The sequence below is a fragment of the Saccostrea cucullata genome, unplaced genomic scaffold, assembly GCF_032062105.1.
Source record: "Saccostrea cucullata isolate Sc308-1 unplaced genomic scaffold, CSIRO_AGI_Scuc_v1 ctg986, whole genome shotgun sequence".
Classification (NCBI taxonomy): Eukaryota; Metazoa; Mollusca; class Bivalvia; order Ostreida; family Ostreidae; genus Saccostrea; species Saccostrea cuccullata.
This window is the reverse complement of record NW_026926243.1, coordinates 88,850-107,094: the sequence shown is the minus strand read 5'-3', so window position 1 is coordinate 107,094 and position 18,245 is coordinate 88,850. Positions and strand designations below refer to the sequence as shown.

The 18,245-nt window shown below is 32.0% G+C and overlaps 1 protein-coding gene across 1 annotated transcript; it reads left to right on the top strand.

Annotated features, from left to right (window-relative positions):
* Positions 1-10: 10 nt before the first annotated feature.
* Positions 11-17,191, top strand: LOC134271206 (uncharacterized). The gene is made up of 11 exons (XM_062753451.1): positions 11-556; positions 1,660-1,711; positions 2,582-2,624; positions 3,158-3,217; positions 5,198-5,345; positions 6,106-6,191; positions 6,530-6,600; positions 7,020-7,108; positions 8,355-8,425; positions 9,038-9,100; positions 15,549-17,191. Exons 1-11 carry the CDS (start codon positions 134-136, stop codon positions 17,092-17,094), a joined length of 2,652 nt encoding a protein of 883 aa, XP_062609435.1. The 5' UTR covers positions 11-133; the 3' UTR covers positions 17,095-17,191.
* The last annotated feature ends 1,054 nt before the right edge of the window (positions 17,192-18,245 follow it).

Genomic DNA, 18,245 nt, shown 5'->3' with positions numbered 1-18,245 from the left:
AATTGGAACGCAACCTTTGTCCCCTATTTCTAATAATAAACTGGACCGTGTGAAAATGTTCACTTTACGAGGGTAAATACAAGAGAGTGTATCGGAATGCGGTACAAATCTTACGAGAAGACAGCGTAAAGTGATGAGGATAACTTTTAAAAAAGTTGTCAAGACTTTGATTTCCATCAGCGGCTTTCTTTTATTGGTTGTGTTATTCTACTGGGACAAAACTTCATCATTGAAAAGTTTACAAACTTTGGAAGATGGACATGGCGGCGAACAAGAGCCACTTGTTGAATCGTTCGGAGGTGACATTGTGCGGCCTGATAGCAAAGTTTTTAGAAACCAGAGAAGTGCCAAATCATTTAGTCCCGATACTGATTTATATAAACCTATTATCAAAGAAAAAAAGAATACAAAACTTTCTTATAAAAGTTTGCCGAAAAGTGAAACCAAGGCCACGGATATAAACGATGTGTTTATTTCAGTTAAAACGACATCATCATTTCATGAGACGAGAGTGAAGCTTCTTTTGGACACATGGGTCTCAGCTTGTAGAGAACAGGTCACTCATCGGCTCATTACAAAAATTTATTAAGATTATTATGAATTTTTGTAATTAGCAGTGTTAAGCATGCATATTGAAAAAATGCTGAATTCTAAATAAAATATTAGGGCAACAGTTGAACCCCGATATCTCGAACTCGATAGAAGTGAGTAAAATAATCGAGATATTCGAGATATAAACATGATTAAGGCTGAAATGCTAAAAGAAAAAGTTATTGAGACTTTCATAAATTTGAAATATCCATGATATTTGAGATATTCTTGTTCTAGGTATCCATGCAAGTTCAACTGTATAACAATGAATGTATAAAAGTTTGTGATTTTCTGAAAATTAGTATTACATGTATATTAGAAAAGAAGTCACCCTCTGTATAAAACTGTCCAGCCAAATTAACATTCAGGCCAACGTTTTGTTGAGAGGTTCTGTTACCCAAGTTGCTTCTCTGTTGATTTCGAAAAGAAAAAATTGTTGAAAACCATAGGGTTTAATCTCGGCAAGATTTTTCATAGATATTAAATATCTTGGACTGACTTCTCTTCTGAATTTCAGACCAGTGAGTGCCACACAAATAAAATGAATTCCCTGCATGCTGCTTCAACTTTTTAGCTTTTGACATCCTTTTAATACCATGTCACTATACAACTAAAACTTTTACTTTTAAGAGGTTTTAATTAATCCACTATCCAATCAAAATGAAGTTGATTTTAATTTTGTAGCACTGACACATCTCTGACTCTGAAAAGTTCTAGCAAAAGCTGCTTCAGATTAATTTCCTTCGTGTCCCTCAATAATAAATTCCTATACTAGAAAAAAAAACATTAAAAAAAAAACAGTACAAACTATAGTTGTAACTTTTTGATGTGAAATGTTTAATAAAATATGTCATCACCAAAAATATCAATTCAAAGTTATTGAATAGAAATCAAATTTTTACGATTTTTTTTTATTTTTAGAATAACAATATGCTAAATACAGCTAAATATGACTGTTAATGTATAGCGAGTTTGATAAATTGGAACAATTGTTTTGTTTGGACAGTTTTTGCATGTAAAAATCCTATCATCTTTCATTTTTTGATGAGTGTTTTTTGTTTCTTGTAGACTTACATTTTCACTGACAAGGATGACCCGTCTCTCAGCGAGATGATGCCAGGTAGATTTCCATGAACTTTCTAACCTTGTTAACATGTTCAAATGAAGATTTGAAAATAAAATTTAAAAAAATTAAAAGATGATCTTCATGATATATTCAAGGCATAATTCATGCATTTTTTGGTTATCTTATTTCACTTAATTTATAAAAAGAATTGTACTTTACATGTTTAACAAGAAAATATTTGTAATAAATTGTTAAAATTTGACTTTTTTGAAAATCTTTAAATATAAATAAATAATAAGTTAAACATATGCTTCACAAGAACAATTGAGCATATCGTTATTGGACTATGGTTGTATTGTTGCACATTTTTTTGTTGAGATCTCTATATTTTACTCAACTTTTGAAATTTCACTAAGTTCACTGAGCCATAACCCTGAACCATCTGATAATGATATTGAAAGTTTACATTTAGTCACGAACTCATGATAGTGATAGGGGTAACATTCCCTGTCAAATCAACTCATTTACCAAGTAAACTGTTCCAGCTTGGTGGGCCATGACGTTTAGGCCCGATAATTCACCAAGATGCTTCTATTGCTATCTTGTTCCATTATGCCCCTGGCAGTTGTCAAATTAAATTAAATCAATACTTGTACATGTACATATGTATGATCAGATACATCAATACTGTATTCTGAGAATCTGAAATTGTTTATTTAATATTTACATTTACATTTGTTTGAATGCTCTGCTTCACCTAGTTTAGATTAAACATGTGATATATGTATAAATGCTGTTGCTGACTAAATTTTGATCAGATTTGTAAGCAATGTAGAATATGTAATTCTTTATAAAATATAAACATATATACTGCATTTATATGATCTAGAACTATTTAAATTTTTGTTTGTTTTTACTTTTAAGATGGCCATGTGATCAACACAAACTGTCCAGAAAGTCACTATAGGTATGTGTTCCAGAGAGGTTTTTTTCATGTATAGTTGTACTTTTAATTAAATACAAAATTTTGAAGTGCTTAATTATGAGGGAAAAAAATGAATGACCATTGAATCTTAAATTGCTGATGGGTGTAAGGCTTATAAACCTTACCCTAACATTTTCTTCATAACCCTACACACACACTGAAATAGTTACTTTGTCATGTTTGTTTCTAAAAGGTAAAAGGGATTACATAAATTTTAGAAAGACAGTCTGTTATGCTAGTAAAAAAAATGTTTGCTAATTACAGCCATTAATAAATTTGATGAATAGCTTTAAAAATGTAATAAACTTTTCATGCCTTTCATGTACAATACCTTCAAACTTAAAAAAATATGGCCAATGGCAATTGACTAAAGTTCTAAAGATGTACCGGTACATATGTATGGTGGTGTTTTTATGCAAATTCCTTAAAAATTTAAATTACAACAAAATTAATTAGAATGTGACTCAGCAGTTAAAATACGTTTATTGTACACCAATACACTTTCTGCCTTTTAGGAAATCCCTTTGCTGCAAAATGGCCAAAGAGTTTGACTTTTTCATAGACTCAAAAAAAAGGTAATGTTTTACATGCACAGAAATATTTATGCCACAAGTTACATCATTCTTGTAAAAATTATATCTTGATTACCAGAATATGTGTTTTAAGAAGAAAAACATTTTTGTAACCAAATATCCATGTAATAATGTTTTTGTATATTATCTTAGCCTGAAATCAAGAAAGGTAACTGTTGTGTTGATTTTGTCTCACTAACATAATACGAATGGTAATCATTTAAAATTTTGACAATGTCATTTGTGTTTATTGGACTTTTTGATACATGTATTAAAAGTAGCTTTTTAATAAATAAGAGTGATTTTCAGATTTCAATTTTGGTTCAATTAATTTCCAAAGAGTGTTATTTTCAGTTGGTTTGACATTTTTCCAGAAGTATTCATTGTAACACTATATGTGAATATTTGTAGGATGCTAGAGGAATGTCCCAAAAATGAATTTTTTCAATTTGTGTGGGAGAAAGAATTATTTATGGAATATTTTAAAATAGTGAAACTATTTAAATATACCCCCCTAAAAAAAATCAGTAAAATCAGTATTTTACCTCCTCTTAGGGAAACACATCTACTTCAATCATACATTACTTTTTAAAACCTGGCCAAAGGCTCAATTGACTAAAGTTCTTAACATTTTGTACCGGCGTCCGTCTGGTGGTGTTTGTTTTTCACATTTTCAGACTTCTTAAAAATTTGAAATTACAACCAAACTTGCCACAAAGCATCCTTGGTTGAAGGGAATTCAAGTTTGTTCAAATGAAGGGCAACGCCCTCATTCAAGGGGAGATAATTGGGAATTAATGAAAATTTGGTGACATGTTTTAAAAATCTTCTTCTCAAGAACCACCATGCCAGGAAAGATGAAAACTGAAAATTTGATGTACATATACAATTTAGTTTTATATACCTTTATTCATGGCCGACTAAAGTTTTACATAAAAATTATATAGGAAAATTCTTTAAAAATCTTTGCTGCAAAATGACAGAGCCATAATTCATCTTTTATATGGAAGCATCCTCAAATGTAAAAGTTTGTTCAATGTTGAATGTAGGGCAGGGCCAAATGGCTACATGTTTTACATAGAAATATATATGAAAATTCTTTAAAAATCTTCTTCTCAAGAATGACAAAGCCATAATTCATCATATTTATATGGAAGCATAGGTTGTGTAGGTTCAAATTGGTTTCAAGTAGAAAAACATTTTTTACATAAAATATATAGGAAAATTCTTTAAAATCTTCTTCTCAAGAATAGCAAAGCCATAATTCATCATATTCATATAGAAGCATCCTCAGGTAGTGTAGATTCTGATTTGTTCAAATCATGACCCCCAGGGGTAGGGCGGGGTCAAAATGGCTGACCAAAATTTTACATAGAAATATATAGGAAAATTCTTTAAAAATCTTCTTCTCAAGAATAGCAAAGCCATAATTGATCATTTCATATGACTTTTTGGTAGTGTAGATTCAACTTTGTTAATAAATGACCCGTGATTTTCAGATTTCCAATTTTGGCCAACCAAACTTTTACATAGAAATATATAGGAAAATTCTTTAAAAATCTTCTTCTCAAGAATAGCAAAGCCATAATTGATTATATTCATATGGAAGCATCCTCAAATAGTGTAGATTCAAGTTTGTTCAAATCATGACCCCTGGGTGTAGGGCGGGGCCAAAATGGCCGACCAAAGTTTGTTCAAATCATGACTCCGGGGTAGGGTGGGGCCACAATGGCCGATCAAGTTTTTACATAGAAATATATAGGAAAATTCTTTAAAAATCATCTTCTAAAGAAAGCAAATCCATGATAAAATCATGGGAATATTTTATTTAAACTTTTCAATAATAAACCAATTTCTACTTTTTCAACCACAGTGCTCATACATTACTTTTTGAATATAGCTTAAGTTTATGTCCTTTAAAAAAAAACTTAATGTAATGATATAAATGAATTCATTTTGACATTGTTGCCTTGTGATTGACAGATGGTTTTGTCACGTGGATGATGACAATTATCTCAACACTGATCAGCTGGTAAAACTCCTACAGAAGTATAACCACACAGACAAATGGTATTTAGGCAAACCCAGCCTAAATCACCCCCTAGAAATCCAGAGTAGAACTAATGAAGGGGTAGGTATAGCATTCCACTGATCAATAGTGACCAGAGGCCTGTTCAACAGAGCGAATCTTCGTAAACGTTCGCAAAAATTCCCTATACCTCCAATAGAAATGTTCATGAGCACTCTCTCTGTTGAACAGGCCTCAGGTACCCCTTTGTTAGAGTTGTCCAAAGTTGAACACTCCTATAAGTTATCTCTGATATACGTGAAAACTTGTACCACTTGGTGATGATTTTCTTGAGATTGGTTCATAATATTCATGGAAAAATATGATGGAGTTATAAAAGTCTGATTAAAATCAGACCCTTTCATCCATTCAAGTAGATAAATGTCATGTACCTACTCTTGAGTTATGAACTGTGTGAATGTATCAAAGGCTCTTGGTTTAATCAGATTGGAGTTGTAAAAATATTTCTACAGTTTCAAATGTTGTATATATAATTAATGGATTTCCTTATTCTTTGTTGGGTGAACTTGAAATAAGCAATAATTATGATCTTGTTACTTTTGACTGACTTTCAGACTCGGTGCTAATTACTGGTATACAATGTACATTTAGTTTGCATTGATAAAATTATCATATATATTTCCAGCATTTTACTTTTTACATCTTTCCCATTAATTAAGTCATTATGCTTAGTACCAATGATAACCCTCTTTTCTTCACAAAATTCTTAAAATGTTCATTGGATCGGCAAATTGTAAATTAAAAAAAAAAAACATCATTATTTAAAGGCTTAATGAAAAGTTTTGACTTTTGTTTTTTGCAGCAAAAGGTAGCATTCTGGTTTGCCACAGGTGGTGCTGGATTCTGTATCAGCAGAGCTCTTGGTATCGCTATGGTACCAGAAGCTGGGTAAGAATTGAGGCCTTGACTGAGAGAGAGAAAGAGAGAGTGAGAGATGAATTCAGTGGGACCACTAAAATTACTTGGTCCATATGCCTAAGAGCAGAGATATTCTGGAAAAATCTACTTAATGAAAATTAATTTAACGGGTCTCAATAGCTTTATTTTAATTTTTAGCCTTTGGTTTTTGAAGGATCCAGAAACTTTGTATAACGGTACATAAGTTTAGATAAAAATACATGCCTTTGAAACCTTCTGAAAGTCTCTTCTTGTATTCATTTTCTGGAAATAGAACATGTGCAAAAGTTGCTCTATGTATGGGATTGATATTGTTAATTTTTTTTCAGAGGTGGGAAACTAACCAAAGTTGGGGATTCCATTCGGCTGCCAGATGATTGCACAGTGGGATACATTATAAGTACATATATGTATCAGATGTATTAATCATTACATTAGTAGGGTTATTTAGACTATTAATTTAAGTCAAACTTATTATTTTCAATATACATTACAAAGAGTATAAGGTTTTTGGATAAGAAGTTGAAATCGTGAAGTATTTTAAGTGAGTATTCCACCGTTTCATTTGTGTATAACTATGATCTATTGCCATTGAAAGATTCAGAGAATACACATTAGTGTCATGCCATGTAGAAAATCAAAAAAGATATTGAAAGTACCAAACTTGCTTCAGTTGATACATTTTCCAGTTGAAACAGGTTAATGTTTTTGGTGCAGGTCTTATCTCCAAGTAACTATAAGCCCCATGTTGATATCCAGAAGCAAAGAGTATGATTTGAATGTACTTTTCCTGTAAAGATAACTTTTTTTATGTTTCAGGTCACCTTTTAAAGGTTGAACTAACTCCAGTTGAACTATTTCATTCCCATTTAGAATCTCAGTCCAGAATTAAGGACCCTAAAAAGCATGTAAGTTTCAATTAAGTCCAGTTATCATTTTATCTTGTACTATAAACCTTTCTAGCTATAAAATGGGTTTATACGAGGGTTGATCCAAAAGTTCGTGGAATTTCTTCATATTTTAATTATTTTTCAGTGGAATTGGTTGAAAATTACAAATGAAAATATAGACACTTGATGAATATTTTAAATTAAAAAACATTTTAAATATCTTTGATAGTAACTTTATGGCAGTTGCCATAGAAACGGTTGTTTGGAAATGCGGGGGAGACATCAACGCTTTTATTATCATTTAAAATCTTAATTCGTGAAATAAGAATTAAACCGCCCTATGTGTTATATAAAAGGAAAATTATGTCATTATTACGATTGCTTGATCTTTTATAAACCTTTGTGTGAGATTTTTACTGGATATTTAGTTTATAAGTTGATGATTTATTGCTCATCTTTAAGTTGTTAGTTAATGTCAAATTTTGGTCAAGTCACACGTTTTGTGAAAATCCCGGGATCACTCGATCTTAAACGCATATATTATTGACATAGGCTTAGGAAAATGCATCTAGTTACTGGTTTTCCAGTGGCATAAGAAATTTAAGGAAAATAGAACGTTGATAAAAGGTGTGGTCGCTTTTTAGAGGCTCTGTTCAAGTACGTATCCCCCTAGACAAATTAAAAGCGTTAATGGACCTTGTCGGCTACCATTCTGATCTTGACATTGCTACTGAAATTGGAACACCATATGGAAAGATGGGTAGTATTTTGAAATATGTGTAAAAAATGAAGATAAGTTGGTGCGAGAGGATACCCAGGCCTTTCTTAAGAAAAAAATGGAGAAAAAGACAGCATTTTGTAGAATTTCGTATTATACTTGGACATTTGGGAGAGATGCTGACGTGACGTGACATATCTAAGTTGACGTTACGTCGAAGTCTCCCCCGGGTTTCCCAACTATCCATTTTCAGAAAGCTCGTGTGACCTTATTGTTGATTGGAAAGTGGTGAAATTTTCCAATATTGTTGCATTATGGCTCTATATTATGAATATGCCTGTTGATTGATTTCATCAAATAACAATAAAATTTTAGAAAGAAATTCCACGAACTTTTGGATCAACCCTCGTAAGTGTATGTTATATAACTAACAATGTATATCAGAAATATTTTTTAGCACTGAATATATGAATAGTATACATAAAATGTGCAGAAGAATTAAGCACAGTAAAACATTGTCTCTATTGCTCTTGTTTTTGGTTGTAGATTACTATGAGTTATCATGGTCCCAATGTGGTCAGTGTCCCTGGTTTCAGTTTGAAGGAGGATCCCACAAGGTATTTATAGATGAATTATAGGTACAAGTGTCATAAAAATTATACAAGAAAAACGATACTATCACATTAACTATACAATATCAGATAAAATGATAACAATGGCAGGTTAATAAAGGCTAATAAAGACATACAAATTCCAAAAATATAAATTATGTGATTGTTTTGCAATACTTGTACATATTTATAGTTATATTTAACTGGCTACCCTGTTCACTGCTTGCCCATTGGGATTTGATACCAGTAAGGAGTGAAATTTTTGTTTGTGGGGGTGGGGTGGTGTGTGGAAGTTGCCTCTAGCAAAATGTTAGAGCAGTAGTAAGGTGTTGAAATTTCAATGTGCTACTGATTTATCTTTTGTTTTTATTTATTATTTGCTAAATCTACCAATGATTTAAGATTTTCCTCACATTAAATATTTGGCTTTTAAATGTGACTTTTGATTTCAAGGTAGTACATGTATGTTGTAAGTTTCAGTTGCTTAACACCCATGATATATGTTACTTAAAATATCATTGTTACATGAAGTATGGTAGATCATTTTGAAAATAAAATGCACGACAAATGAGTTAAGAATGCTAATGATGCTGATATTTGAAGATTAACTTTTTTCAGATTTAAATCCATTCACTGCAATCTGAATCCACAAAATGAAATGTGTGAAAATTTCCCATCGGAGTGAAATCAAGATCTCATCAAAGTTGTATTTAAAATTCATTACAAAACTATTCACGTTAATGACCATATTTTAATATTGAATTATTTATGTATATTTATGAAGTTTAACACTATACTTTATTTATATACATACAACTTAAATAATCTTGCCAGGCAGCCTAAAACATAGTTTAACAATGTTGAATAGATGTTAAATTTGTAACTGAATAATATTTTTGGGTATTGTTTAACAAAGATAAAGTTTATTAGCTAGATACTACATGTACTTGTTGCTATCCGTTTGCATAGCAAGGTTATATCGCAACATTTTTATTCAGAATTTGAAAGGGAAGAATTCATACTGTAGAGAAATTTTATATATTTTTTCATTCATGTTTGATATTTTCAGCATTCATTTTCTACTTTATGGGAACAAAGTGCCTGTGATATATAATATACATGTATATTTCATTGTGTTGAAATAGATGAGCTACATATATTGTATTTAATGCTGATTTCTTTCTATGAACTTTATTATTTCTCCTGAGGTTTCATGTTATTTATTTAAAAATTTTATAAATTTAAGAATGCCTGTATTTTTGTTGAGGTAGATAATATCTATATCAGGACAACTAATATGTCCTTTTGGGGGAATCAAGGAGACTAATTATAAATTATAAAGACCGGTAATTTTTTGTTACTCACTAGTTTACTTAATGTCTCACATCTATTTACAATTAAACCAAAGCTCTAGAAATCCACAAACATTGCTCACTTAAGTGAAAGGTAGTATAGAAAAAAGTTATTTTACTAATATTATTGAACAAAAGATATTTTTTTGACTTTGTTACATGTACATGAATTTATATATTAAAAAATTTGATTTACTGTGAACAATCCTACATTATACATAAAGTTCTTCCATTGCTGCATGTGCTTCCATTATTTGGTATTGGAAATCTTGTTATATCCATATTACTTTTTTCAATCATAAAAATATATTTTTATATTGACTGCACATTCAGGTAAATTTTGTTCTTGTCACATTATTAATATGTGTGTGTATTTTACTACAATTGATAATTATCCAACTTCATGCATGACTTCCAGTATCTGTCCCTATGAAAATAATATAGACAATTTTTTTTAAAAATGTTTACAAAAGGTTGAACAACAACTTTTAGTAATTCTTTTTTTTTCTGCATTTACCCAATCCTGTGTGATGGTGCAATGGTTGATATATATAGAGTTTAAAATATCTTAGAATTTAGCATTCAAAGTGCCTTATGAGAAAAAGATAGTAGCAAAATGTGAAAATTTTGAACAAATGTTTTAATTTTCATATATTTAGTTTATTATAGGTCTTCGAAGAAGGGAGGGCATATTGCTTTGCTGCTGTCTGTCAGTTGGTTTGTCTGTCTGTTGGTCCATAATCAGTTTCCATTCATTTTTTACCATTTTGGACAGAGTTATGCCCCTTGGACTTAGAAAAATTCCAATAATGAGCAGTTTACGTTCATTTTCTTTGCAGAGGTTGCACATATTGAAATGAAATTTATCATAAGAATATCCAGGTCAAGTTTTGTTTTGGGTACAATCAAGCCATTTTCGACAGAGTTATGCCCCTTGGACATAGAAAAATTCCAATTATTTAGGGGAGGGTGGCATAAGTGTTTTACAAATGTCACTTGTTGTAAAATAATTTGTGTGTGCAGTACATAAAGTATTAAAGGAAGATAACTCTATGAATGAATGACATATGTGTAGCTTAAATTACCTTATTATGTTGTACACAAATTTAATACTATAAACTTCACAAGTGTACAAGGCCTCTTCATGTCATGACAATATCAAATTTAAAAAGTGGGGAAAAAAATCCCTAGAATGTTAAATGTAATCCAGGGTCCTTACTTTAGAAATAGATTCTGGCCATTTGCTTTGTAGGATTTCTAGGATTAAGTAATTTTTATAAAACCAAAATTCAATCATGAAACATTCCATACTTGTCTGCTAAATCCATATGGTAACAGTAGTGATTCATGAATATATTATTTGTACATTTGTTTGTATACTGTGAAATCACTCATTTCCGTGGGGGTTTTCAAGGTATGAAGAGACACATACATTTATGGCCATCATGATATGTAAAATTTCATGTGCATACATGTAACTACTAAATATTTTTCAACTATAAAAAATCTCCACAAACCAATATTTTCCCTTAAAATTCAAAAATTTTACACCAAGAAATTATAGGGTTTTTCAGTATGCTTTTCCATATAGCTCATTGATCTTCTTCATCTTTTTTTTTTAAATTTTTTGAATAAAATAAAAAAATAATATAAATTTAATGCCCTGAAACTAGTAAGTTATAAAGCCTTAAAAAACAAAGAATATGAGAGAGTCATTCCTCTGTAAAATTGCAGCTATTAATTGTTATGCCTTTATGATATGTATATATGTGAGAAAATATTTTGTCTAATTATTAAATTCTACAATATCATAAACATGTATATACATTTAAGTTTTTCTTTTAAAAAAATTAAGCTTGTTTTTCTATAGATATTTTTACTAATTAATTTAGAAATGGTCTTTATATAATTATATTTCATTTTTGTTAAAAAATAAAATGGTCCATTTAACTTTTGGGAGGGTTGGTATTTGAACAATTATTATATATTTTTGAAGTAAAATGTTTTATCAAAAGAATAATTTTTATTTCCATAAAATTTTCTGAAAATTTCTTTAAGAAATTTTTTGATAACTTTATGATTATAAGGGATGAGTTACTGTGTATAAATTATAAATTCTCTCTTTGAATCAATATTATTATTATACTGAAAAATTTTAAAGCCTTAGATCGGTAAGGATATAATTATTCTGAAGCATGTGCTCTTTTGATATGCCTCTTAGTTCTTTGGAAATCACAACTGTATTTTCTTAAGCAGATGAAGATGAAATTTTATTCTTTAAGTGGATTCTTATTTTGGAATGAATATTTTGTTTCGTGCGCTTTTTGGTTTTTTAGGGACGATTTGTAATACACCTTTTTTCCCTTGATATTTGTGTCTATTTTAACATTTCTTTCCTTATTGATGGGACCAAAACTCATCTTGAATGCGGTATATTATACAGCAGTAGAGGGTCTGGTGTTACCGTGAATATGTTTGTTATTTAAGTTTCTTTACAGCATTTGACAAAAATAAAAATGTTGAAAAAACACTTAGTCAAGTTTTATTTCTTTTTGGGGTAGCAACATGCTCTGTTATTAACATTTACCTTACCTTATGTTGATTCTGCCCGCACCTCCTCTCGTTGCTCTATTATATTGGCAGCTTCTTTATCTTGGTACATGTACCGGTATTTCAACTAGCCTTTTTTAGCTCACCTGAGCCGAACGCTCAAGTGAGCTTTTCTGATCACATTTTGTCCTCGTCCGGTATAATCATATTTGTCTGTCCGTCCGTCTGTAAACTTTTCACATTTTTGACTTCTTCTCAAGAACCACTAGGCCAATTTTGACCAAACTTGGTACAAAGCATCCTTGGGTGAAGGGGAATTTAAATTCTTAAAATGAAGGGCCAAGTCCCATCACAAGGGGAGATAATCAAGAAAAGACAAAAATAGGGTGGGGTCATTAAAAAATCTTCTTCTCAAGAACCACTGGGCCAATAAGGCTGAAACTGATGTGGAAGCACCCTGTATGTTTCTAAATTGTTCAAATCATGACCCCCGGGGGTAGGGCGGGGCCACAATAATGTTTTACATAGAAATATAAAGGAAAAATCTTTGAAAATCTTCTTCTCAAGAACCACTGGGCCAGATGTGTCTTTCAATCAACTTGTTCAAGTCATGACCCCCAGGGATAGGGCGGGGCCACAATGGGGAATCAAAGTTTTACATAGAAATATAAAGGAAAAATCTTTGAAAATCTTCTTCTCAAGAACCACTGGGCCAGAAAAGCTGAAACTGATGTTGAAGCACCCTGGGATAGTGTATGATTGTTACAATGAATAAATGAATCAAAGTTTTACATAGAAATATATAGGAAAAATCTTTGAAAATCTTCTCAAATGGGCCAGAAAAGCTGAAACTTATTGGAAGCACCCTTGGATAGTGTAGATTCTAAATTGTTCAAATATGACAGGGGTGTAATGGAAAGTGTGTATAAAAAATCTAAAAATCTTCTTCTCAAGAACCACTGAGCCAGAAAAGCTGAAACTGATGTGGAAGCACCCTGGGATAGTGTAGATTCTAAATTGTTCAAATCATGACCCCCAGGGATAGGGCGGGGCCACAATGGGGAATCAAAGTTTTACATAGAAATATATAGGAAAAATCTTTAAAAATCTTCGCTCAAGAACCACTGGGCCAGAAAAGCTGAAACTGATGTGGAAGCACCCTGGGGTAGTGTAGTTAACAAATAAACAATCAATCAAAGTTTTACATAGAAATATATAGGAAAAATCTTTGAAAATCTTCTTCTCAAGAACCACTGGGCCAGAAAAGCTGAAACTTATGTGGAAACACCCTTGGATAGTGTAGATTCTAAATTATTCAAATCATGACCCCCGGGGGTTGGGCGGGGCCACAATATGTATTACAAGGGGGAAATCTGGTAAAGAACAATATGACAAAAGATTCTCAGGTGAGCGATGTGGCCCATGGGCCTCTTGTTCTGGCGTATGGTCCATATTCCTCGGTATAATCATATTTGAGGGTGATGTTCCCAATATTTGCCCAGTCTGTTTTCAAATTGATGTACAGTTTTTGCTAGTACTACGGTGTCTGTCAAGCTATTCCATAATTTAACTACTCTGTTGGCGAAGCTGTATTTTCTAACATCTCTGTTATATCTATGTTTCACTAAATTACAGCCGTTTCCTCTAGTGATATGTGTTTCAATCAACTGAAGTAATGTAGATGTAACTTTTTTGGTCGTGTTCACCAGTGATTATTTTATTTAAAATAAATGCTTCAAATTCAATCATATTCCCTCTCATTTGCTGTACATATTTCAATGTAGACAGAATACATGTATTGGAAAGTGTGTAAAGTTCTTGGATGTATAAACACCTGTAGTAAAATAAAATATTTGTTATCCAATCATCTAGAATTTTATGATGAAAATTCAATGCATAAATAATAAATTTGAATCGGATTTAAACTCATACACATGAATTAATTAGTAATGCATGTACCAAAGTGGTATTTCTGTAATAAAGTGAGCCCCTTCTCTCCACCCTCTCTCTCTCTCTCTATCTCTCTCTCTCTCTCTCTCTTGTGACTTCAAAAAAATCCTTATTTTTTCTATTTTACCTGAAGCAAATGAAATAAAGCTCTAATTAAGAAATAGGCGTATTGTAACAATTTCTAGAAAAAAGAAAGAAAAAATAAATATGAAAACTTTCTTTAAAAACTTAACTTTATTTAGCACAAAATATACGTTTTTTTTTCTCTCAGCACATTTTTATTCGACATGAATATAAATTTTAAAAAGAATTAAAATATTGACATTTAATATTAAATGAGAGAAGAGGGTAAGGGGGCCTGATATCGCAGACAGGCAAGCCAGGGTTATCTCTCGTTAGCTGCATAAAATACAAGTGACGTCGACATCCGGCATAGAAAAATGTAAACAGAAAAGACAAGCCAAAACACATAATCTTTGTGATGCAGTTCAATTCAGGTCACCATTTTAATCATAGGATATATGGGGTAAGTATGAAAACTCTTAGAAATATATGAAAAGCATACTTGATACATTCAAACACAGATACTTAGAAAGATAGGGAAGGATGTTAGTGTCAATAGAGGGAGATACAAAATCAATATCTAGGCTCATCATTTTATTATTTATGCATGCAAACATTCCAAGACAAATCTGTATAAAACATCAGAATTTTTATAGCATTTATTTATTGTTTTTTCTTGTACAACATGCTTTATTGCTTGTGACCGAGAAAAAAAAAATGTCATTATATATACCAGAAAGTTCTGTGGAACAACGAACAAGGTCAATGGCCTCAATGTGCAAGGACTGTGCAACCTAACATTTAGCTGCAGATCTGCAGCTACCTAACATTATGTGTTCACTGATATTTTTTTCTTCACACAATTCTTTACACGGGAATTTAAAAACCGATATAATTTATTGAAAATGTGTCAAAATTTTAAGTTTAAAAATGTTACATTAAACATAATTTTTGACTTTTTAACATTATGTGTTCACTGATATTTTTTTCTTCACACAATTCTTTACATTGGACATGTTGGAATTTAAATACCGATATTGAAAACGTGTCAAAATTCAAGTTTTAAAAATGTTACATCAAACATGATTTTTGACTTTTTAAAGTTATGCGATATCGATATAATAAATAAAAATATTGAAAACGTGTCAAAATTTCACTTTAAAAATCTTTAACATGATCTTTGACTTTATGATGTGCGTCTCTTTTATTTTCAGAACTTGTTTAAGTGATGAACGTGCATCTCCATTACTTTCCAATATGAAATGTAAGGTACATCCAGACCAAGATAGTGGGGTGCTTTGTTGTCAACAGTGCGAGGAAAATGTTTGTATGAAATGCATTAGTACGGAGAAGCACCATGGTCACTCGTTTGTTGCAGCCAGTGAGATGGTTGTCTCAATGAAAGACCAATGTTGTGAGCAAATCAGTAAAATTAAGGAGACTGTCATTCCAAACTGTCGTCTAGTTGTAGAAGAATTGGGTAAAAATCTAGAAACGAGTAAGCAAATGTTATCAAAAATTAGATCAACCATGACGTCTAAAAATCGGCAGTTGAAAGATTTGTTAGACGAATTTTCATCAAGGAATATGAAGGATATAACAGACATAGAGCAAATTCTTATAAATGAATATAAGGCGGAAGAACACAAAATGGCTGAACACATAGCTCTGTTACAAGAAGTTGTAAAAGAATATGAAAAGAAAGGAAAGAACGTTGAATCTGGTGAATTAATGGGTATTTACAACAGAATCCAGAAACTGAAAGAAATTCCCAGCTTACAATTGCATCATGATCTTCCTTCCTTTGAAGAGGGGGAGCTGAATCCTGAAACTTTGGAAGCTTTATTCGGAAAGCTATTCATTCCAGCATCCCTACAGGGACCATTGCAAAATATCCATCCAAAGAAACTCAAACTCGCTAAGAAAATCCAGAAAGTGAAAGCCATTCATGTTCCAGATATTGATAGATGTCGGCATATTTCTTGCATGAAGTCAAACAAATGTTGGATAGGCGATGAGCTAGGAAATTTGGTAGAAATTGATCCAAAGGGTAACGAAATCCAGAAGATTAAGACTCATCATTACAAGCAACAACCCACTGGATTCCATGCAGTCACAAAGGATGATGAATTGCTTTTCATCGACCAGTATGATGATACCATTTCCAAACTCATTCCAGGGAAGAAGAAGAAGGTCCTTGTAACCTTCAAAGGTTGGACACCAATCAGCATTCACGTGTCTCACGTGACCTCTGACCTTCTGGTAGGAATGATGGATGATAAAATGGAAAAGGCCAAGGTTATTCGCTATTGCGAATCAGGAAAAGAACTGAAGCAGTACGAATTCGACGAAAATAGCAAGAAGCGTCTTTACAGCTGTCCTCATTATGTTGCCGAAAACATAAATGGCGACATCGTAGCGTCGGATTGGGAGAAACAAGTCGTAGTTGCCGTAGGTCTGACCGGAAACCATCGCTTTGACTACGATGCTGAGGGCGGACATCCACCGGGAACCATTTTCGAACCTAGCGGAATCTGCACCGATGTCCTGGGAAACATCTTGGTGTGCGATAACAACGACCACATGGATGACAGCGTCCACATGCTGGACAAAGATGGAAGGTTCCTCTGCCTCATCCTCCGTCTGCCGTCTTCTTCCCTTGAGAGGAGGATCAGAGCTATCGCGATGGATGACAAGTACAATCTGTGGGTCGGGGATATCGACACCAATGAAATCAGAGTGTACAAGTACATAGAATGACAAATACGTTACATGAAGTTGTATTTGAACTTTTGAAGTTCTTATTGCTGAATTTTTATCGTTCTTTAATTTTAAAAGCGTTATTTCAAGTTTATCGAAAAATATTTTTTTAATTACGGCAGTTCGTCTACGCATAGCAGTATTCTAGAATTATTTTTTTTACCTTTTAATTTTTTAAAGAATCATAATGTATACAGTTTGATGATATTACATGAATTAAAATAGGCAAACTTACAAATAATTGTTCACAAGCGTTAATTGTTTGATGAGAGAAGCAAGAGGAGCAGCACAAGGAAGACATTTTTTCTTAGGCATGTTCAGTGTACTGTAAATTCCTTATTTTTCGGGAGAACTTATTATCGCAAAACAGTTCTTTCATGTCAAATCGCGAGAATAATAGATAGCGAATGGACGGTTGATCACCAAAATTAGCATTGATTTTAGCACCATAAAAATAAAAGCGATGAATTTTATTTCACTAGTGATGTTTCTCGCGAAAATACGCGAAAATAAATTTCTCGTGTATAATTAGGAATCTACAGTATTTGTGCCTACAAATGGTAGGAACAAAACTAGTCTTTGATGATGTGATTATAAATATGCAGCTAGTGTGTATACATATATTTTACTTTCATTTAATTTGATTACTTATCTCTACCTAATATTATATGAAGAAAGATCGCTGGAGAGATTCGCTAATTATATTCACCTTATAAGTAAGACCTTTTGATTCAGTATAAAATGGTTGGATGAATTCACAAAATTACTTTGCAATTACACTTGCTTGACTGTACAGATGAAACAGGCAAGCGTTGCTAAATGGTTCAATAGTTAATGGGAGAATTGAATCAGAACTGAATTTTCGAAACTCCATTGGCCTCGTCTTGGTTACAGCTCTTATGTCGGATAGACCTATCATGCTTTGAAAAAAAAGGACAAGATAGGGTAAGACCATTATTTAGCCCCCTATTTTGGGTGTCTTTCAGAATGATCCAACAGTTTATCCATGTAAAACTGTTTTCAGCCCTGCCACAAAATGAGCGTTGGTTTTAAGATTTAAAATATACAGGGGTCACAGTGAATTCAGGAAATAGGTCAATTTTCGGAATTTCTCATTTTTATGCAAATTTTCATTAATTTTACAGCATATT

Bases quoted from the DNA above. Each gene is read 5' to 3' on its own strand.
- LOC134271206 (XM_062753451.1), top strand. From the start codon at position 134: ATGAGGATAACTTTTAAAAAAGTTGTCAAGACTTTGATTTCCATCAGC. The intron at 2,625-3,157 runs GTATGTGTTCCA...TCTGCCTTTTAG, and splicing joins TGTCCAGAAAGTCACTATAG to GAAATCCCTTTGCTGCAAAA. The intron at 6,192-6,529 runs GTAAGAATTGAG...ATTTTTTTTCAG, and splicing joins GCTATGGTACCAGAAGCTGG to AGGTGGGAAACTAACCAAAG.